General features: G+C 47.3%; 1 protein-coding gene across 2 annotated transcripts in view; it reads left to right on the forward strand.

The window, feature by feature from the left end:
• Window positions 1–23,019, forward strand: part of PAPPA2 (pappalysin 2) — a 172,939-nt gene that overhangs the window by 127,147 nt on the left and 22,773 nt on the right. For both annotated transcript variants that reach the window (XM_034779976.1, XM_034779977.1), the window contains exons 19-20: window positions 659–768; window positions 6,008–6,079. In XM_034779976.1, coding sequence (XP_034635867.1) covers window positions 659–768; window positions 6,008–6,079 — 182 coding nt within the window. The remainder of the gene's footprint in view (window positions 1–658; window positions 769–6,007; window positions 6,080–23,019) is intronic.

The raw sequence follows: 23,019 nt of genomic DNA on the forward strand, positions 1-23,019 counted from the left end.
ATTTTCAAACAAAGATCTGCACTGCAAGGTCTGATTTGTGGGGATGTTTTTCAGAAAATCCAAATGTTACAGGTTATATAGTCAGTTGCATAACCAATAGATTTTATTCCCTTAGGGCCAAATCCCAGTTCCACTCAAGTCAATGGGAATTTTGCCTCTGACATTATGAGGACCATAGTTTGGCTTGTTGAAGATAGTGTAGGAATCACAGTAGGATCATCGCTAATATACAGGACACTCCTATTTTTATGGGTCTGTCCTGTGTCCTGCCAGCCGAGCTTGCAGGACAATATAGAGTCACCAGGGCACAAAGGTCACTTCACCACTTTCTAGATGCTTCCTTCTGCATAACATTGGACTTTGTTTCCGCTGACTTTTCAGTTCAGTTCTGGGCTGGGCAGCATAGCTGTATAAATTCTTCCATGATTGGTTGGGATTTTGGAAGGGAATTCTAGCCCAATGCCCAGAACTGGCAAATAGAAGGTCTCTCCTGGGTCTGCCTCTATCATACTGTAGTGCCTAGTTCTTAGCACTGGTGAAACCCCATTCCCCCTAGAACTTAAATCCCTTGTTACCAAAGAAAGCGCTACAGAGTGTGCAGCCCATAAATGTAATGATCTATTGGTGAGTCTCCAATCCTGTGTCTCTTCTACCCCAGGTGCAGTGTGCATACCATCCTGTATAATCCCCCCCAGCGACGCAGTGATGCTCCCCGAAAACATTACTGCTGACACTATGGACCACCGTCTGGAACCTACCAGAGTCCAGGTAAAGGGTGTGTTTGTGTGTGGGGTGTCTCTCTGATTAAGGTAGACTGAGGCAAAATGGTTCCTGAGCTGTGAAGGTATCATTTTGATTCCATTGTAACTGGCTCCCGGAGTAGCTTTCAGCAAATTCTGGGGATTAAAGGTGAGGTTTAGCTTATTTACAGATCGCCTACGTGGTTCCTCCCACCCCCCATCTCCCGTGGCGTTAGAGTAAAGAGTGGCAGGCTTGTGGGAAGAAGGAAGAGAGAGATTGGGAGAAGGAGGGAGCTTGGGAGAGACACAGACCTTCTAGGGAGGGGAGTGTTCAGCAGGGATACACACCAGACTTTATTCAGAGAATGGTGAGCAAGTAGGAGAAGCCCCTCCTGCTACCAGATGCGAATGTGGAGCGAGCAGCCATCTCTGCCTAAAGAGCAGAGGGAAAGGGGTTCTACCTTAAAACACCCAGGCAATCAGACACGACCACGGAGCTGGATTTAAAGGCGCTGGACTTCTGTAGACCAACCCATCCCTTCCCTGGGAGCTGTCGGGGCCTCAGCACCCCTGACAATCAAGCCACCTATTTACATGCCTGAATATGGAATTAGGTGCTTACTCTTAGACATCTGTTATGGAATGGCCATAATGTATTAAAGGCAGGGCTGGTAGTGCTGCCTATAGTTAACTTCCCGCAACACATCCCACTATAAAACCCAGTTTCAGTTGTTTATAACTTTGCCAACCTTTAACCATTAAGGGTGACATTTTTTAGGCTGGGTGTCGAATTGTTTTGGAACATTTCAGCACAAATGGCTCAGCCATTTCCGAAAACCAGATTAGGGAAAAATACATTGTTTTGCCCAGGTTAAAAAAATTATTCCTGGAGGAGCTCTAGCACCCCGATGCTTTGGAGCAGACACTTGACATTTGGCAGGGGGTGGCTTTTGTGTCAGTGCTTGGCCTTGCGTCATCTGCGTGAAAATCCACCCAAATTTGTCCAAGTTATAAGCCCTTGAAAAGACTCCGTTCACACATGCTCTATAGAGACTTGTTAGACTTTGGCAGCTAAATTCTCCACAGATTCTGTCTGCACTGGGCATGCTTAAGCCCAGGGATGCAGGGGCTGAGCAGGACTTTTCCTGGAATTGCTGCTCCCTGCTGCTTCTAGCTAGAGTGGAGCCAGGCACCAGAACTATGACCACAGAGCCTGTTTTTCCTACGCTCTCAATGACCCTCTGCCTGGCACCCAGGCAGCCTGGAGGAGGAGGAAACCGCCCCACTGAAACGCAATGGGAGGACAAGAGCTGGGGTCTGAGAAGGGAGTGGTGTGCTAGAAGGAGTAGATTGGAATAAGGCGCATGGGAGGAGGTGTTACTCGGGGTTTTCAAAACCCCCAACAGGGGCAACTTAACTATTTTACTTTAGGCGGTGTAAGGAATAAATCAACCGGGACTCAGTGATTCTGTCTGATCAAGGAGTAATACAAGTAAGCGTGCTCTATCTAAAACTGCAGTTAATTAGATTTAAGCACACACAGACATAAGCAATAGGTCTAGAACATTCCAGATATTTACCTAACATCTGGAACGGTATTGGGTAATTAACAGCAGGTTCGCAGTGGTCAATTGCTCACCCACCGTAGAGAAAGGGTGTCAGGAAAAACGTTTCTCAAGGTGGCTTCAGAGGACTGCTCCAAAGTATATTTTATTAGCTAATTTTTTATCATTAATTTTTATAAAACACATAGGTTATAATGACCCCTACTGTATTATTATTTTTTAAATTTTAATAAACTGTTAATATTAGAAGCATCTAGACTTATGGTTTTTTCATTATTAATGTTTTTAGACTTAGTTGTTTACTTGTTTGTTTGTTTTTATTTTGATTAGCAGAAACTGCCAGCTAGATATGACCTTGCTTTTGAAAGCCTGTTTTTTAAATTAACCCTCTATGTGGTGGTCTATTTTATTAATTTAGGGTGGCTGAATGCACATATTTATGGTTGCAATTAACTTGATTACATTTTGGGGTATACACACCCTTTAAATCCAGGGCAACCGGGGAACTGGAACAGGGGAGCATAGGGGAGTGTGGGAGTGTGAGACTGAGGGGTGCAGGGTAAGACTGAGATCAGATGAGGACCTGGGACTGGCTCGGCAGGGAGCTGGTGAGATGACTGGGACTGACTGGGGCGAAGAGCTTCTGGGGTGGAGGAGGAGAGACAGGACTGGTACAGGGACAGGCTAGAGGGTACATTGACAGACGGGGTCAGTCTTGAGGGGAACAGGCCCACTCTAGAACCTCAACTGGAACCCAGGAATCCAGAGCCTCAGCATTCCCCTGCTCTCATCAAATAGCTGTGAAACCCGCTGCCAAAGTGGGTCCCTCTAGAGTTTAGTGGCTGGTTCACAAAGAGGACAGTAACCTACTACAGCTATCAGTCTAGTCTTTCTCTTCCTCTTGGTGCCTCATCCCAGTATCTCCTGATGTGCAAACTGGAAAAACAGAAATTCCATCAAGTGGAATCACATTGACACCACGTGGGTCATCATCAGGAATCTTTAGAACTGCCACAAAGACCTCTTCCACTTGAGCTACAATGATGAGTACCAGGAGAAAAGCCCATGAGGAAGTTAATAATTCTGTCTTCAGAGCATGTTTGAGTAGCGTGCAGTAAATAAGGCCTCGAGCCACCCTTTGACAAAGAGGAGAAAACCAAATATTGGCTAGCTGCTCCTTCAGTGAGCGCTGTCCATCCTGCGCACTGAGTGAGGCATGTCATTGAATACTTTGTCCTACAACATATGCACAAGGGAGCCAAATCAGGATAGCACAGGCAACCTTAATTCAGGCATTTCCTAACTAGCGAGTGCTTGAGCCTGCAACTTATATTCTTGTAACGGTTTCTGTGTGTTCTATGCAGTACAAAGACACAGACTAGAAAGTGTCCATCCACTGCTTTGGACTCTCGGGGGATGGAAGGTGCTGCAGAAATCCAGGAGGAGATTTAGGAGCATGAATCCCACTGATTCTTCACTAGGACTTGTGCTTCTAAATCCCTTAGGTCTTTTTGGAAAGTCTCTTCCCATGGGCCACTGTCTTTAGCAAATACACAAAACAACATAGAAACAGGAGCTGCAGTCACACACAAAGCCAAAACAACACTTGTGTCTGGCAGACTTACTAGCAGCTCAGGCTAAACTTCTGCCAGGTGTCTCAGGGCGCTCTCACCTGTTGACAGCTCCGGGGACTCATTGCAGATTGTTTCTAATGCCTGATGGTGGTGAAGTGTGGAGCCTTCACCTCCCCCGACTGCCCTCTCTCTTTCCCTCCCCTCATGTGCTTTCCAGCAGAAAGGCTCAAATACTTGGGATTATAACATCCAAAAGCAGCTCCGCCAGGGGTAATATTTCTTAAAATAAAAATGAAACGCGTCAGAGGGGGTGGAAGAGAAGCAAGTAATATTATTGGGAGCCAACGTTCTCTTCCAGCCACCTTTCTCCCCTCCTGGGAGCCTGTAGGAGGCTCAGGGTTACCAGAACTTCATGCCTGTGGATACTCCTGTGCGCCAGTTTGAATCAGACTGGCTGCAAAATCACCGGCCTGGGAAGGGCCCAGTCAGGGGCTGGGGAAGGGCTGTGGCATGTGGGATCGTTAGCTGGGTCTTGGAAGGAGGCCTCGGGTATGAAGGATCATATCGCTCAGCTCTGCAGGATGCCGGCTTTTGGCTTTCCTTCCGCCAGCACCATCGCCTCTCGTGAATGGGGGGGGAGGAGAGCAGGGGAAGGAGTTATTTTAAGAAAATGTCTTCCCTTTGCCAGGACCTGTCACTGAAACATGTTTTATTCGCTTCCTTCGCCTCTGCTCCTTCCTCCCTCCCTGCTGATAGACATTTTTTTCTTCCCTCTGAGCATGCTTTCTTCTCAGAGTGCTGGCCGTTGGTCAGGGACCTCTGCAGCAAGAGCTGCCATTCCAGCGGAGAAGAAAAGGGTGGGGGTCCACAATGAGCCTACTTACTTAGAGTGACATAGGGTTCTGACTCCGCCACTGACTGGCTTCATGCCTTGGGCAGGTCACTCCATCTCTCTGCCCTAATATCCTCCTCTAGACCATGGGGGGAGGGGTAATACTGCCTTCATCTGACCGGGCTGTGGGGAGGATCAGTTACTTAATGTCTGTACACTGCTGAAGCGTTCTGCGTAGCTGTTAGGTAAAAGGAACTGAACAGGCTCGGCTCCCTCAGCCAGCATTCTGTGCCACTGTCCTGGCTGGAATTCGGAGACCTTGAGTGGAGGGTGATGGCCTAGGGATAGACTCTTCCTTATGACTGAAGAGGTTGGAATTGAGGAGGGGACACAGTGAGAACAAAGTTGGGCGATGGGTGAGAGACTGAGAAAAACTATGGAGGTGGGGGGTGGAGGGGGGGGTTAAACAGAGGGGCTGCTTTTTTAGCCCCTGGGAAAACTGAGAACAGCAGGGGTGATTGGAAGGCCCTCGCTGTAAGGATAAGCGCTGCGGGACAGAGCTGAGAGCATGCTCAGTGCAATGATTATTTACGTGCCCTTGGGCTGCCATCCGCTATTCAAAGATATGTTTATGTCAAGCAGAGGGAAACCCAGCCAATAGGACTGCCCGGCTAAGTGGAACATCCTCACGCACAGCTGGGCTTCTCGATCGCCCAGCCAGACATTTCAATTCACAGCCATGGGATTGCTCAGCTTCTGCCTCTCTCTTCCTACTTGAGAATCCCCTGTTTATACATCCCAGGATTGCAGTAGCTCTGTTGGCAACAGAGTCATACTGGAAGCTCATGTTTAGCTGATTATCCATTAGTGCTGAGGCCAGACCTTCTTATCTGTGACCATCTAACTGGTGAACCAGTTGAGCATCTCTAGAGGAGCTGACCCGAGTGTGACAAGCCAGTGCATTGAGCCGTCATGTCCTTGGCCTCCACCACCTCTCTCGCTTTGGAGAGTTTAATTCCTTTTTATTCTTTAATCATCTTCTTCAGAGATGCCAAGTTCTCAGTCCCTGCTCTCTTCAAACTCAACAGCACTCGTACTCGTTAGGCATGGAAGGAAGGTCCCCATCTGGACCTCCTCAGCTGGCAGGAGTTTGGCTATGACAGGATCTGAGGGGTGGTGAGAGTGGAATCCTGGTGATGCAGAGAGATGTGGTGGTATAAGAATTCTAATAGGTTCCTAGGGCACCTTTGCCTTTCCTGAGTCACCTGACAGCGGTTTTCTCCTTTTTCTCCATAGAACATTGTGTGCACTGGCCGGCTGCGATGGCACCCAGACCCTACAGTCATTCACTGCATCCAGTCATGTGAGGTAAGGCCCCTGGCATGAACAGCACTTCGGGCTGGGGTTTCAGACTCAGTCCATCATAGGGGTGGGGCTAGTTTGCCTTGGCAAGAGTTTGAATGGTCTATGGCAGGGTTTTCTGGCTTAGCAAAGAGGCCAGGGTGAGTATTCTTCATAAGCAAAGGAAAAGCCTGTGCACCAGTTGAGTAACGTGACAATGACAAGTTTGGATTTTCAAAGCACCTTCTCTCCTGCTAGGATGTCTCCCCTGGTGGGCAAAGCCCAAAAGGTTGGAATAAGTGCCCAGCCTGACTGATCTGAAATCTCCAGATGATGTGAGTTTAGAAGTTTGGTCTTGAAATCTTATGAACAGAGGCTTTCTCGTGTGATTTCTGTCACTCTGGACCCAGGCTAGCAACAGGAAGTGTGAAATGAACAACTGTTAGAGATGAGGTCCACACCACAGAGGTAGGAGGCAGATTGGAACTTTCCCAAAGCTTGGGGGTGTAGGGATGAATTTATTCACACTTCTTTGAAGTTCAGGTTCTGGGAGAAGGCTCTTGTCAGCTCTTTTATGCTGTCCTTTATCTCCTGTATCCATAAGACAAGCTGGACAGGAATTTAATTCTACAGGCCACCGCACAGAGCTAATGAATGAATGCAAAAGGGTGAAATAAACGAGTGATGAGCGAGTATGTGTGCCTAACATGTTTGATCCGCAAGTTCCAGAGAGGGGGGGCTGAATGGCTTAATCGGTCACCAGTCGGTGGAGTGCTGCTGGGCACGAGAAAGAAACAGGCCCATGAGCACAAGACATGTTGTCTCATTGGAGGCAGCTTGCATTTGGGAGCAACTTTACACCGTTCGATCATGTTGTATGGTGCTCCATGTGCTTCTCTTGACTGTGTAGTATCTCCATTTACTGTATTTATTACAACGGGCGAGTTTTGAGGAGGAACTTAAGGACTCAGAGACAGTCCGGTCACCTTCCAGGGCCAGTCCAGGTAAGTAGCAAGTGGATGGCATTACCGTCTCAGGGCTGTTTGGTGAAATGAGTTTGCTGGTTTCAGCCCATCTCCCAGGGAGCCCCTAACCAGTTGGCAGTTTCAACAAAGAAGTAAAGGCCTGAATACTTGTAAAATCCCTGCTTCCCCTTCCAGGTCAGGAACGAGGCCTGTGGCAGGGCTGTATGAAGGCCACTTGCATGGCTCTGCCCTATTCCATGGATAAATAGGAGACTTGAGTCTCCAGGGCTGCCAATCTGGCACATTTCACAAAGCAGGGCTTTAAATCAAAGGGAAATCAAAATGGTATGGAAGAGCCATTGAGCCTCATGCTTCAGGGCTCTGCACCTCACCTCTTGTTTTGAACAAGAGCCTTGTAGAGAATGGTGCAGGAGTGCTGGCTGAGGGGCAGCTAGAAGCTACTCCAGTCCCAGCCTCTGCCAGCAGGAGCATTGGGTATGAGAGAGCACCTAGCCACCCCAGGGCCTCTGATTATGAGGGAATCACTGGCTGTGCAGGAACTCTTGCTGACTACAGTTGCAGTCTCTTCCAACAGGAGTGACTAGCAGGTGGGGTGTAGGAGTGCTGGCTGAGGGCAGGCTCCAACCTGTCCCAGCCCTAGCCAGAGTAATTCTAGGGAGCTCTAGCTTCCAAGCCTCCAGCTGGAAATATCAAGTCACTTTCTGATGACATTGGAATAATTTACCTTGTCTCCATCATGCATCTGGCACTGGAGCAGTCCAACTGCCCCGTCTCTCCCCGTCTTCCTTCTCCACCCATTAATCTTGCTGTCCATCTGACACTCTCTCTCTGGCTCTTGCCAAATTCCCCATCCAGAGCGTGGTAAGGGACATAATGCAAAGAGCGAGAGAGGGATAGAATGTTCGGAGCGCTCATCAGGAAAGCAATTTAGTGTGGAGTGGGCTCTGCAGCTCAAAGGCCAGCGGAACAGCTCATCCTGTGCCATCAGTAGAAAAACAGATGGCAGTAAGGGTGGTTGGGGGGGGCATGCAGAGTGTGCCGGGGAAATAAACACCCAGAGGACAGTGTGAGTTGGGAAGAGAGATCAGAAAGCCCAGTGCTGCAGAAGGAAGCCACTGGATGAGACATTTGGGCGCTTTGTGCCATTGTTTCCTAGGCCATTAACCTCTTCGCTGGCTAAGACTCAGCCTCACACCTCCTAGGCCAAGGGCAGGGAGTAGCCCAGGAGGGACCATCGGGTCCTCCTGATGAGGGAAGAATGAGCAGGCTGCTTCTTCCCCCACCTTCAGTGATTGCTCGGTTGACCTGTGCTGCTGCTAATGGTTGAGAATTGGCTGCCACCTACAGCTCTCTGTCGCGGTCCCTCTGACTGCATGGTCTCTTATTCACACTGCATTGTGGGAGTGGTTTAGGCAACTATTTTACTACCCATCTTTGTTAATTCACCATGAGGTGTCGCCCCATGTGGCTCTCAAAACACCACCCAATCCAAACAATGCAGTGAAGCAAACATGTCTTGGTTCCATTTAGCAGGAGTGGGGTGGTTTGCAAAAACAAATTGCGCACTGGTTTTGAACTCCCAATACCAGATGTGAGCACCCTATTTTGGGCATGAGAACCCACCTACGGCTTGCATTTCTTGCCCTCGTGGCACCTGTCTGCACATCACCATTGCAGGCAGACAGGAAGGGCTAGCTGCATGAGAACTAAGAGCAACATGACAGATGGGCCATCAGCAGATGGCTTCAGAGTGGTGCGAAGATATCAACTTCCAACCCAGTTACCAACATGGTCCTAAGAAGGATGCAAATGGCACCTGAAATACCTAACGATTCTCCTGTGCAGAGCCATAGGGAATGATATGATCTACTGATGGTCCTCAATACAATGTACTATAGATGTAACGGCTGGCTATTACGTTTTCTCCCTGTGTCCACCTGTCATATGACTAATAATGAACTGATTGTTCCGATAATATGATGCAGTGCTCTAGAAGTTCATATGTAAGACTGAGAGGCAGGAATTTCCCGGTTCCTTTCCTGGGTCTGCCATTGACTCATGGTATGGCCATGAGCAATTAACTTACCATTTCTGTGCCTCGGTGAGTCAGTAAAATGTGGGTAATAATTTCCCCTGACTAACAGGGTGAGTGTAGGGATAATGAATTAATGTTTGTAAAGTGTTTTGAAAATATAAAGCACTGCATGAATGCTAAGGTGCAAATTCTGTTCTTGGTTACATGAGTACAACTTCTATTGAAATCCATGGGAGTCACACTTGCAACTGAGAGCTGAAATCATCTTTGAGGAATGCTGAGTGGACTTGGCCTACAGATACCTCCACATAGGTCCTCTTGAAGACACTGGAAGTTGTGTGTGTAGATCTGAGGGCAGAATGTAGCTCCTTATAATTGAAGGGGACATCAGACTTCCGATCCTCATGACACAGACTGTAACAAGGACACAAATTGGCATCACATTACACAGGGTGGATTTGATTTAAATCAAATTGATTTAAATTACTAGACTGGAAGACTCGATTTAATCATGGATTTCTACATAGAAGTGCATTCTTGTTGCTTGTTATAACCTTAATACACATTCTTCACAACTCAGAGATAGATGTAGGTTTCATTTTTAGAAGGTACACACTATACATTTTTAAAGTGATTTATTTTGAAAACTTTTCAGATTAGTTTTACAGCTATATCAGAAAATGAATGATTGTTTGGTTATTTCATTTACCAAAGGTAATTGAAGCAGTTATTTACAAAGTCACTGGGAGGTGAACTATCTCCAATTCAACAGGTTAATCATTAATATTTGGAGGATTTTCTTGCCAGGCTGTATTAGGAGGAGAACATCACCAGACAGACATTTAAATTGTTTTATTTAACTAAAACAACAACGTTATGTAGTCTGGATTTTTTTCTTCAACAGCAAACATAATATTTTAACAAAACAAGCATATGAATTTTTGAATTTAGTTAAACATTCAAGTTTTTTAAAATCAGGTTTGTTTTTGTTAAAATTGTTTTAACTAAAATAGTTAAATTAAATATTAAAAAAAAAAGCAAAAATTAAATCGACTATGTCAGCCAGGTCAACATGAGAAACTTAAAATATTGGCTTCTGAAGCTAACTCAGTCGTCTTCACCTTCATTTTCCTGTTTGTTCATAATCTGGAAAAGAAAAACAAGCTTTCCTGATTTTTCAGGTCCCAAACAATTTTTCAATTTGGAATGAATTAGTCCAAAGGAAGAAAATATTCTTTCTACACCGGCAGAAAAGGCTACTGCTGTTAAAAATGAGATTATCACTTCAACAGTCTCTGAATCCAAGTGCTTAAGTGACTTCCACCAGTTCACTGGTGTGACTTTCTTTAAAACGTCATCAGCAAACATATATTTCTTGAATGGTTCTTATTCCCAAACTGGGTCTCTTTTACAGCCAGCTGCCATTATAGGTTTTCCCTTCTAGTGAGAGAATGCAATGGTAGATCTCAAATAAATGAAGGCTACATCAGAAAGACCTCAAGACTTCTGAAATATGCTGCTCAAACAGTTTCACTTTTGTTTCTACTGCCTGTCCCACCCTGCTCACATTTATCTCCAGACTTCTTCTCCTTGTCCAGATCTATTCCATCCCCAATAATCTTCTATTCATTGAATTTTTTGAAACTTTGCACTTTTAGAGAGAGGTAAGGGATTGACTCTATGTGAACAAATTTGTAGAGGGACAATAGGGTTGAGGTCTGTTATTGCTCACCTCTATATATTATTTATTTAAAAACATTTTTGCTGTTAACAAGTATGTTATCTCTGGAAACACAAATCCACAGTTTGAGAACTGCAAAACTAAGCATCTCTGATAGTATCTTCTAGACTGAGCACTGAGTCCCATTGGGTAGATAGAAAGATTAACCTAAATAATCTATACAGAAGCCCCTGGAACTCCATAAGATTGGATCCCTATTCCATGAACTATTGGAACTCATTTACAAAACTTTTCTTAATCATTACATGAATATATTGTCTCATACTATAGAATTAGAATTTCTCATCCCTATTCCATGATGAGATATCTTTGAGCTATAATGTATCTTAATTAAAACGATCTTTAGATAGGTTTTTCCTCAAAAAGCATTTTATAAAAAAAAATGATTTAAATAAAAAAATCTGATTTTTTAAAAAAAATCATTGATATTTTTCCACCCTGAAATTACAGGCAGTTCTCAAACCAAGTGTTTGGAATGTTTCTAGCTGTTGTTTTATTGAAAACTGGAGTAACGGGCTAATCACTAATAACTTTATTTGGGAGCTTTTCATTCACCAAGTGTTCTTTGCCTTGTCGTTACCTGATATAGTGAAAACCAGCCGAGTGCTCCCGTTCACCCTCTCCCATAACACAAGAACAAGGGGATACTCACAATCTCAGGGCAAGGTCCACGCTGCACACGCAGGATGAGGGGGGTGATTGCAGAAAGTTTAGGCATAGCCCCACTAGCTTTAATCTAGCTGGTGTGGCTAAAAAATAGCAGTGAAGATGTGGTGGCTCAGAGGTCTGTAGGAGTTGTTCAAGACCGCCCAGAATCCTGGATACATATTTGCATTCCTAGCCCGCACCAGGGTCAATGATGCTGCATCTTCTCTGCTATTTTTAGCTGCACTAGCTAGATTAAAGGTAGCATGGGTGTGCCTACACATGCTGCAGTCACACCTCCGATTGCAGTGCAGACATACTCTCAAACAGAGAAAGACATGCTCTCAAATGGAGAGTGACGGCTGTTGGCCAAGTGCCCAGCTCTGAAGGCAGCGCCCTTCCAGCAGCCGCGCAAAAATAAGGATGGCATGGTATGCTATTGTCACCCTTACTTCTGCACTGCTGCCTTCAGAGCTGGGCGGCCAGAGAGTGGCAGCTGCTGATTGAGGGCCTAGCTCTGCAGGCAGCAACGCAAAAGCAAAGGTGGCAATACCATACCATGTCATCCTTGCTTCTTCACTGCCACTGGTGGCAGCTCTGCTTTCAGAGCTGGGCTCCTGGCCAGCAGCCGCTGCTCTCCAGCTGCCCAGCTCTGAAGGCAGCGCCGCCACCAGCAGCAGCACAGAAGTAAGGGTAGCAGTACTGCAACCCCCCCTAAAATAATCTTGCAACCCCCCCACAATTCCTTTTTGGATCAGGACTCCTACAATTACAACCCCATGGAATTTCAGATTTCAATTGCTGAAATCATGAAATTTACTATTTTTAAAATCCTACGACCGTGAAATTGACCAAAATGGACTGTGAATTTGGTAGGGCCCTAGTTATAAGGACTATTGATCCTGAAGCTTCTAGGAAACACATTATCCCCAGCAGGATTCAGGAAGCCACTTCCCTTCTATGACATCAGATGGCACAATCGGTTGTATCGGGAGGATTTTGCGCCTCACTTGGAATCATCTGGTCCTGGCCACTCTTGGACACAGGATTGCTGATTTGATGGGCCATTGGTCTGACCCAGTGTAGCAATTTCTATGTTCCTGGTTGTAAATCAGCTCTTAACAAAGGAGGTTCTGTAGTCAAATCTGTTCTGGCATGTGATGACTCACTCCTTCTGTGCGGGTGGCCAGCAGGAGCTCTGTGTTGCTGCATTTCAGCCGACACCTCTTGCTGTACTCTTTCTAGGAAAAGGAGGAAATTGGACAGCCTTTATTTGACTTAGTCTTGTAATAGCTTTAAGTCTCTACCCTTGGATCCCACAAGCCTTGGATGCTGCGTTTTGGGGGGGCTCCTTAACTCCATGCCCTCAGCTCTGTTCTGAAAGCAGTTCTCATGCCGGGTGATGGCCTGTGATGAGTAATTGGATCACCAGCCTTCATAGCATAGCAAAGGGAGACATGGCATCGCCTTTAGCCCGTGTTTTAAGTTAGCTGTCAGGCTGTTGAGATGAAGCTATTGATCCACCTCTGAAATCAGGATTTTGCTCCCGGGAATCTGCAATAGATACTTGGCAAAGGGGCACTGGAGGGAGGGAGGGGGAATTGAGTGTGTTTGTGCAATAACAGCAGCATTGTGTGTGCGTGAGTGTGTGATCTGTACCTAGACATGTACACACACGAGTGTAGTTTCTCTGAGGTTAGTAGTAGATCCTAGCAATATTTCAATCCCTAATTCAATCCATCTGTGGCTGCATTCCATAAATTCTCTCTAATCCTGGCCCTGCTTTTATGCCCTCTCCCTTCTCTCTCTCCAGCTTGTCTTATACATATTCCAGACCCAGGCCTTAGGTGGCCAGCCTGTGACTCCTGCTCGCCATATAGGAACCTGGGAATCATTGGCTTCTTGCAGCATCTGGGGGGCAATGGGCGGGAGGGAAGCCTGAGGTAGTCTTTGGTGCCAAGTCAGAGCCACTGTAGCACAGAGTTCATGTGTTCCTGTGCTGTGATGGTGACAACAAAATCACTCCAGGTCTGTGGAAAGCTTATCTCTCTCCCCCAAACAAATTGGTCCAATAACAGATATTACCTCACCCACCTTGTCTCGCTAATAGCCTGGAACTGTCATAGCTACAACTATACTGCATACAACTGTGTAAATATGGCAGGGGCTCAATTGTGCAATAGGATGGGTGCCCCCAACTCCCAGTGGAGTCAACGAGAGTCAGAGGTGGTCCCACCCCTTGCAGGACTGGGATGCCCTTGTCTTCAAGTCACAGCTGATTGAAAAAGTTAAAGTTTGACAAGCTGGGTTCCATTCTACCACATGTGGCAGCACTAAAACCGCCAACTGTCCCAGCTCCAAGTTCCCCATTCCTGGTGATGCTGTAAGATGCAGAGACAATGCAAACAGAGAATAAACCGATGGAGGGCAGGTTGCTGTTTGAACAGTCACTTCTCTGACTGGAAGCCTATCATACCGGACTCAAGATGATAAGTTCTTTCTAGCACCAATAGCGCATTCCCTCCCCCTGCTGTGTTCAAACAATTCCTCGCTTGCTCTTTTGTCAAGAACTTCTGGAAGAAAAAACCCATCCTCTTTTTTTGAATCCTGTTTGACTTGGTTTTCGGAGGGTTCATGAGGGACAGGGTGGGTTCAGACGTCAAAATCCCCCTCTCCAGGGAGCTATATAGTTAAAGGGGTAGATAAATATGGTTAAGAAATCTCAAGGGGCTGTTATGTGAAGAGGAAGAATTACCTCCTCTTGGCCTTGCTGTTTTTCTAGGGACCCCTAGTGTTTGATGTGTTGGGATCAGGACCATGGGCCCTTGGTTGGAAAGTGGAAGCATCTATGTTCAAATCTTTCCACTCCTGTAAAGTTCCTTCCACACTGCAAATAGAACAATATTGTATGCAACCAGTCTTTGATATGCTCATCTGACATCATCCTAGTTCATAACATGATTTGTCAGGGATACCCTGCAATGCTTTTCCTGGCACAAGTATAGAATCATAGGACTGGAAGGGACCTCAAGAGGTCATCTAGTGCAGTCCCCTGCACTCATGGCAGGACTAAGTATTATCTAGACCATTCCTGACAGGTGTTTGTCTAACCTGCTCTTAAAAACCTCCAATGATGGAGATTCCATAACCGCCCTAGGCAATTTATTCTAGTGCTTAACCACCCTGACAGACGGAATAAATTACGTTGTATGTGTCAGTTACATTGTCCTGTCTGCTTCTACCTCATTGTACAGGCCCATTTGTATGAATGCACTGTGGACAGCTATCCCATACTGCCTCAGCCGCTAGTGCTAGGAGCAGAGGATTGAGAATGCTTTTCATAGAGGGTAATGCACTTTGAGATGCCTTCCTACATGGAAACTTGGAAGGAAAGGCGAACTAAGCTGGTTACACACAAATGTGGTCATGGCTGTACATGTACTGAAAGCTGGTTACAGTCTGACAGTCATGTTAGAGCCCTGCTCCTAGGCAGGGTCAAAACACAAGACAATCACACAGGACATACCCAGGATTTAGCCTGTCTGCAGAACATGATTAAAGTCCCATCCACACTACAGCTTAGAAAGGAGTTATAACCAAGACCTCTGGCTCAGTTGTGTTTGTAGGGTAGGTAGATCCTAGAAACCATGGGTAAATATGGTTTGTGTGTGGAATCAACCGTGATACAACCTGATTACAAACAAACCTTGCTAGAAATCTGTTGTGTAGGCAGACCCTTTAACTCATAGCTCTATTTATTCTGCCTACTGCACTGGGCTATGATCTCCCCTGAATTCCTAAGCATAACTGGGGTTGGGTCTTTGTCTGCTCTTGGATGAGGGATCTCCTTGGTGTTGCAGAAAGTAGCGCTGATGTTTCATTAGGTAGTTCATTCCCCTCTGACTCAGTATTGAAGCCGGGCTCCAATATGGTATATAGAAAAGCTGTGCTGCAGTGCGTGCCATCTTTTGTAGGAGATGTAAGACCAACATGCTGGTCATTAAAGACCACACGGCAGCTTTGGGAGCATGGGTGTTAAAATGCGTGTCCTGGCCAAATAGTAGTTTGAGTGGCAAAATGTTGTCTTGCTAAATAGTGTTCTCCTTCCCTTCCTGCCATAAGCTGTTTTGTGATGTTGCTGTGCACTGTTAGACAGATGCCTTGTTCCGCCTCAGAAGTGATTGCACTTCAGCGGTGGGAGAACTGATTCCTCTCTAAATTTGGCAAGGCTCTGAAAGTCCTTTGTAATGAAAGGGGCGATGTACCGAAAAGGTGCTTGTGGAACTAGTGTTATAAAGGAGGAGGATGGTGGCCTCTAGAGGACTGGTGTGTGCAGTGAAATTATCACACTGCCCTCTGCATGGGGACGGCTGGGCTGGTTAGCAATGAATATGACCTTTCACAGGGACATCAAGTGATCTTGCTCTTTCTCACAGGTCAGGTTTATGGGGAAGAAGCTCCTCATATCACTCGTAAGTGCAACATCCAGTTGGCTAAGGAATGGTGATAATGGGCTCTGAAGAGAGTCGTCTCCGATTCTCTTTAGCCACTTGGTTGGTCTCTTGTGTTGAGGACCTCCAGAGAGGGTGGTTGAAGTGGTGAGTAATGGGGGAGAGGGCAGGAGAGGGGAAAAATAATCCCCACCCATTTCCAAAACACAGTCACCATCTGGCATGGTCCAAGGCAAGTACCTTTCCTCTCTTCTCCAGGAGCATTTTCCACCGGCTCCCATGCTGCTATTCACAGAGCTGCACTTTCGGCACCATGAATACCATGTTCTCCCCCTCCCCAGTGTTAGGAACCTGGAAATGCCAAGGCAAATCTCAGTGCTGGTTTTTTTTAGTAAAGTTCTAGCCCCTTTTCTTGAGAAGATAGCCTGGAACGTGCAAAGCAGCCCACTCCAACAGAGACCCATCAGCTGGGCTGAAGGAATGCCACTGCTGTGTCTCTTAAAGACCAGGAGTTTGTTGTGGTTCCCCATGCCGCTGATGGTGCCAGAGCAGCCAACCTGGCCTCTAGTCACAAGGAGGAGCAGCAGCTCAAGTGCATGGAGGCAGCACAGGCTGCGGAGGAAGCTCAAGCCTGAAAGCAAGAGAGTCCTGGGTTCTAAGCCAGGCTCTGGCACTTACCCTCTCCCTGCCTGCTGTGGCATCAGTTAAGTGAAGTCACTTCACTGCCTGAGGTCCAATTAAGTGATTTGGGTGTCACAATTTCCTGGGTGCCCCACTGGAAATCCCCAGGGCTTGATGCCTGCTGTGCCCATTGACTTCAGATGGAGGTGGAGGGTGCTCAGCACTCTGGAGAACCAGCCCCAAACATGGCAAGTTGGGCACCTAGAAGCTGAGGCACCCCCAATCGTTGGCCGCTTTAGACAGTGCAGACCTGACTGTAAAACGGGCTCAAGGATAGCCGCTAGACAAGGGAGCTGGGAGGGTTAAACCTGCCAGTGATTGGGGTCTAATGGCCCTCGTTTCCTATTTGGAAAACTGCTGCTGGAAAACTTTACTGCTGCTGACAGATTAAGGGCTGGATCGCAGCCTAACACATTCCTGCAGAGGGAATAAGGAGGCAGAAGGCACCCCATTGCACCAGCTACCTCCAGCACAAGAGCCTTGGTTCTGCCCCTCATTGCGCCAGGCAATGCAGATGTGCCAGGCCCTGGTGGACATATATTGCAGGGAGTATCCTCCGGAGCAGTGGGGGAAATCCAGGAAGTAGCTTGTTACTCCACTTCTGAGGCAGTAACTGCTCATTGCCCCTTACGCAGCACTTGGGCTGCCAAAGGCATGACTGGTTCCCAGACAGACAAAGGACAGAAAGGGAAAGTGAGGTGAAGGGACTTGCCCGTGGTCACAGAGTAGGTTGGAGGCAGAGCTCTCCTGACTCCAGTCTAGGGACATGGATAAAATGCCTGCTGTTGAAAGATTTAAAAGCTAAGAACAGTTTAGTTTAGAGAGGGGACACGTTAGTGGTGGAAAGAAGGTAAACCAGACATTCCTATTGGTCATCCAAAACCAAGGGGACTCTGCAAATAGGGAAGATGAAAGACAAGAAGGTGAAATGACTTGCCCTAACTCAGTGGCTTTCAACCTTTCCAGATGACTGTACCCCTTTCAAGAGTGTCTGATTTGTCTTGCCTACCCCCAAGTTTCACCCCCCCTTAAAAACTACTTGCTTACAAAATCAGATATAAAAATACCAAAGTGTCACAGCACTGTTACTGAAAACTTGCTTACTTTCTCATTTTGTCTGTATGAAATTTTAGTTTGTACTAACTTCAGTAGTGCTTTTTCTGTAGCCTGTTTTAAAACTAGGCAAAGCTCTAGATGAGTTGATGTACCCCCTGGAAGACCTCTGCGTACCCCCCAAGGATATGCGTACCCCTGGTTGAGAACCACTGCATACTGCAAGCTGGAGGCAGAGCCAGGAATACAGTATTCTAGTAACTGACTCCCATTCTCTTCTTTGCCTGATATACACCCCCCACCCCACCCCCAGTGATACTGTACGTATTGTATGACCTCCTTTAGATAATCAGCATTGGGCGCTTTCTACACAGGCACTCAGGATCCTCAGACCTCAACATCACTGGCTACCCGTTGTTCCCCATCTTGTCTCTCTTTCTCAACATCTGTCACCTTCCCTCTGTCTCTTGTTTGCCTGTTCTCTCTCTCTCTCTCTCTCTCTCTCTCTCGGCTGATCACTATCTCTCGTCTAATGACAAATAGATGGAAAATCAATGACCCTTCTGATAATAACTAACCTCCCTAGCCACAGCCAACTGCTATTCCGACATGAATATCTTCAGCTCCTCCAGCCTTGTACATTGTTTTTCTTTTTGTGTAAGATCTGTACAAGAACTTGGCAGAAATCAGATACAAGTGGGTCAGGAGGCCCTGGTGGTTTTTAGGGCTTGTTTTCCATAACCCATTCTATCCTGTAGCATACTTAGCGGGAATGGCTTGGCAGGAGATCTAACCCACAGCAAGAGGCAGGCTGCTGAGGGCAGCATTTCAGGCTGGGTGCTGCTGGAGTACAAAGCCCTGGTGTTTCCTTACACACGCAGAACCAGCACACGAGCAGAAGGCACTGGGGACTTGTCTTTGAGAGCAGAGGAATGCTAGTCGGGCCGTGCGTGGCATCTTCTTGTTTAGCGCCTCTTGCCAATTCTGGTTTTCTCTCTTCTTCCCACTGGGGCTGCTCTGGGGAAAACAGGGAGGGTTCACTGCAAATGCAGGACTAGTCCAAGGATGCACACCCTGGTGCCCCCCAGACAATCCATGTACTCACCCAGAGACACAGAAGATCCTACAAACACCATGAAGGACGCACCCATCATCAGACTGTGCTTAACTACAGACTCCAGTACTGTCATTCTAAGAAACAAACCAAGTGGAGGCCTGAGCCTGTGTTGTCTTCACCCCAGAGCTCCCAAGAAGAGCAGGAGCACCAGAAAGGCAGGATGGGGCCCGGGTTTGCCCTTCTGTCTGCACATTGCACCAATTCACATCAGAAATTGTGCTGGATCTTCGGTATTCCCCTCCCCCAAGTGGATGTTGGAATCATTGACCTGCAGTTAATTGATGCCACTTGCACTGGCATCCAGCAGAACCACCAAGTACCAAATATGGATTTGGTCATATTTTTACGTCTTGGACTGTTTCTCGTAACTAAGACATTGAGATTGGCTGCTGCCGCCATGCCACTAAGATATGGAGGGGCCCCCACCTCAGCAATGCATACCCTATTGAATTGGCACAGCAAACCCCACCAGCATCCTGGAGTTCTGCTCTTGCTGTGCTGCGTGTCCTGGCAGAGCCAGCATTCAGTCCCTGAGAGTTCTCTGCTGCCAGGCTGGCGCGGCACTTCAGAGGAGCAAGGCAGAGGAAATGTCAAGATGCATTTTTTTTTAACATCCCAGTAGATTTGCAGATATCAACCCTAACTCAGTAGCCCCACATGTGAAATATGCTGACCTTTGCAATGGAGGCACATCTGAGCCAAATCCAGGATCCAGACGTCATGCTCCTTTCCCCAGATTCTGGCCAAGGTCGGCTTCAGGTCAGGGTCCAGATGTTTGCAGCTGGGGCCCATCACTGCTGTGCAATTCCACTTCCCAAACATCCCTGTAGCTCCGTAGAACCTCCTGACATCTCATCCATCTCCTCCTCACCCCATGGCACCAGCATCAAGCAAGCAGCCTCATGGGCATACTTGCCCAAGGGTGCCCGATGCTTGCCCAGCCCTCAGTTTGCTATTGTCGGCATTGTCAGTTATCTTGCATCACCTCTTTCCCCCAGGGTGTCTGCGAGCTGGTGTCATGAGGCTGACCCTGGATCTCCATGTTAGACCTGCCCCTCCATCAGAGCTAACTACAGCGTCATGGCACTGGTGCTAGGATTAAGTCCTGGAGTAATTTAGCGAGGGCCGCAGGCTTTACTCTGAGAGTATGTCTATACTGCATGCTAAGCCCATGTGGGACCCAAGCTTGTGGACTCAGTGTTCCCAAGCTGTGTTTGAGCATCGACACTGTGTTGTAAACCTGGGTTTACAATTGCTGGACCCAGGTCTCACAGCCATGCTAACACATCCATACTGCACTGCGCAGACCATCTGACTCAGATCTGCCTGCTTGACTTGCGTCCACACTGCAGAATTACAGGATTTGGACCCGAGTCTCAGTGGGACTCGGACTCTAAGCCACCCCTCAGCAGGTTCCTAGGACCTGAGTCCTGAGTGCTTGCTGACCTGGGTCAGACTGATTTGTGTGTGGATGGGAGGGGGGCTTGGGCTCTAACCTGAGTCAGAGTCTGGTCTTATTGTGCAGTGTAGACATACCCCGAGTGACTGAGTAGTGATTTCAATATCTGGCCCATAGAGATGAGGATCATGTGCTCCCCTCCTCAGACAAAATGGGTTTGAGTTGGGGGGGGTTTAGAGTTCAGAGAGTTTCCTTTATTTGTTTACATTTTAATTAAAAGTTTTCTGGATTGAACTCCCCTCCTTCTGTGCAAACCTGGTGGCACTGATCCCAAGGTGCACTCACTAACCTGGCCTCCCTGCAGCAGTTAAATGCAAGGCTGGGAAGATCCTGTGATACTATTGCTCGACCTACTGGGATTAACAGTCCTCATCCAATGGGAGTTGTTCCATTGATGTCAGTGTGCTTTGGATCAGAGCCGTGGTGATGTTCCACACAACAGTGCAAAACCCCAGGAATGCTGATGCAGGTGCCAGTGCCAAACCCCTGAATACTGATTCAAGTTGCCCCCTTTACATTCTGCATTGCTGTCTTCCAAGGTCATTGAGGGTATGACTACGCAGCAGTGTAAGCCCAGGGTTAGTAGAACTTGAGTTAGCAGACCCTGGGCTGGTTAACCTAGGGCTTGAGCATCTACAGTCCTTTGTAACCCTGGGTTAGGAATTGTTAAACCCAACCTGGGGCTCCAGTATCTACAATGGGCCCAAGTACAACCACCCATATCCTAGACTTCCTAGCGCCCTCCCAAAACGTGGCTGCTCTAGCTCTGTTTATTAGAGCATAAGCTTTCGTGGACTACAGCCCACTTCTTCGGATGCATCTGAAGAAGTAGGCTGTAGTCCATGAAAGCTTATGCTCTAATAAATTTGTTAGTCTCTAAGGTGCCACAAGTACTCCTGTTCTTTTTGCGGATACAGACTAACACGGCTGCTACTCTGATACCTAGCTCTGTTTGTGGTTCAGTGTTGGAAAACTTGACTGTCTACCAAATGTGACTGTGCAGAGGACAAAGAAAGTTGGCTCATGGAATTGTGGGATACTTTTGGTGGACTCCAAGAGCATGAGCTCAGTGGGGCTGTGTCCATACTGCAATTCAATAGGGCTTGGACCTTGGGTCCAGGCTTGACTCAGGTGCGGACCCTCCACCTTTGTGAGGTCCCAGGACACTAGTTCCGAGCCTGGGTTAGCGCAATTTATGTGTCAATGGAAGGGGGACTAGTATTGCATCTGAGTTTACACTGGGCTTACACTGCAATGCAGACATACCCTCAGGGTCAAGCAGCAATGCGGAGAATGAGCTGTGTTGCCTGGGAGGTCTTCACTGTCTTCTTTCATATGGAAATAGCAACATTTACAAGCTAATAGAAAGGTCTGAAATCCAATTGAGGGCTTCAGGAGAAGCCGAGTGCACCTTTGCTATACCTCCCAGAAATGAAAAGATGGGGTGTTCCTTCACAATGTGTTCAATGGTTTGGAGGTCTCCGCATTCACACTGTGTCCATCCGTCATTCTCCAGTTGTGCATCATTTCCACGCATCTTCCATGGAATGTCCTAATTCCATGATAGTCTTCGGTGGAACAAGAACCCAGATAGTTCGAAAGTGGAGTCATCTGTGTGGGAAACCAGGTTAGGCAATTGTAATAGTACCTTCTGGCCTTAAAATCTGTGAAACTGTATCAAGCACATTCTTTACAGACTGGGTCTGAACTGGGCTTTTCCATCTAGCCATTGAGAAAATGTAACTGTGGGGATAGAAGGAGCAGACTGCCCACTGGTGTCAAGAAACTTTCTAGAGAGCCCTGACGTTCGTTACTGGGTGAGCCGTTCCTTGCATGGATCATGGGCAAAGCACATTGTTAAGCCAATGGTACCAGAGCCAACAGAAACCAGAACTGATATTTGTACATGGAGTGTTAGGTTTCAAACAGAAATACCCCGTTTTCTCAGTGTGTGATTGTGGAGTGAAGTGGAGTGGGGACAGAGATATGGGGAGCTGCTACACAATATGCTCACACAGACCTGTGAAGAGCCCAGAGTAAATAGGAGGAAGAATGTGTAGCTCCTTTGTCTGAAGTTTCTCACTCACTGCAGTCAGCTTAGCAATGTAGTGCAATGGCTTTACAAATTGCAGGGTCCTGAGATGTCTAAGGGTCATGGAGGGCTCCCTGGCCTCAATGGAGAGAAATGCCCAGGGGCTTTGGCCAGCATTCAGCTCTGTTACCTTCTGGGCCCTCACTGTGTGGCTCAGAGCTGATTTCCTTTCTACATGCCTGACTGCCTCAGGAGGGGGAGGAGGGAGAGAAAAAATAATAAAATAAACGACACTCAGCAACAGAGGGATGGCCAAGAAAAATATTTAATCCAAACAATGAACTTTGATGTTTCCTCCCACAGTCTGCATTCCGAGCCAGCTTCCATGGGCAGGCAGCAGGAGCCAAGAAATGCCGGGCTTGCTGCCTTGCCAGCTTGTGTGTGTATATGTGCGTGCAGCACACGCGCGGTGAGGACGCTGCGGTGTAGCATTACTGCAACTGGCTCCTGCTTTCGCTGCTGCCCTCCCATGTGCTTAGAAGAGGCCAAGATTATCAGAAGGGACTAGTGGTTTGGGAGGGCCTGGATTTCCAGCAGCCCAGCTTGTGGGCCCTGGAGGAGAGGGCTCAGTGCTTTCTGAAAATGGGCTCCTTTTCGTCTGTCAAAGAGGCAGCCAGAATAATTGGACATTTGTGAAGAGCTTAGCTAGAAAGCTTGCGGCAGGAAGGAAGGAAGGAAGGAAGGAAGGGAGAGCATGCAGTGTAGGG

Source organism: Trachemys scripta, chromosome 8 (assembly GCF_013100865.1).
Source record: "Trachemys scripta elegans isolate TJP31775 chromosome 8, CAS_Tse_1.0, whole genome shotgun sequence".
NCBI lineage: Eukaryota > Metazoa > Chordata > Testudines > Emydidae > Trachemys > Trachemys scripta.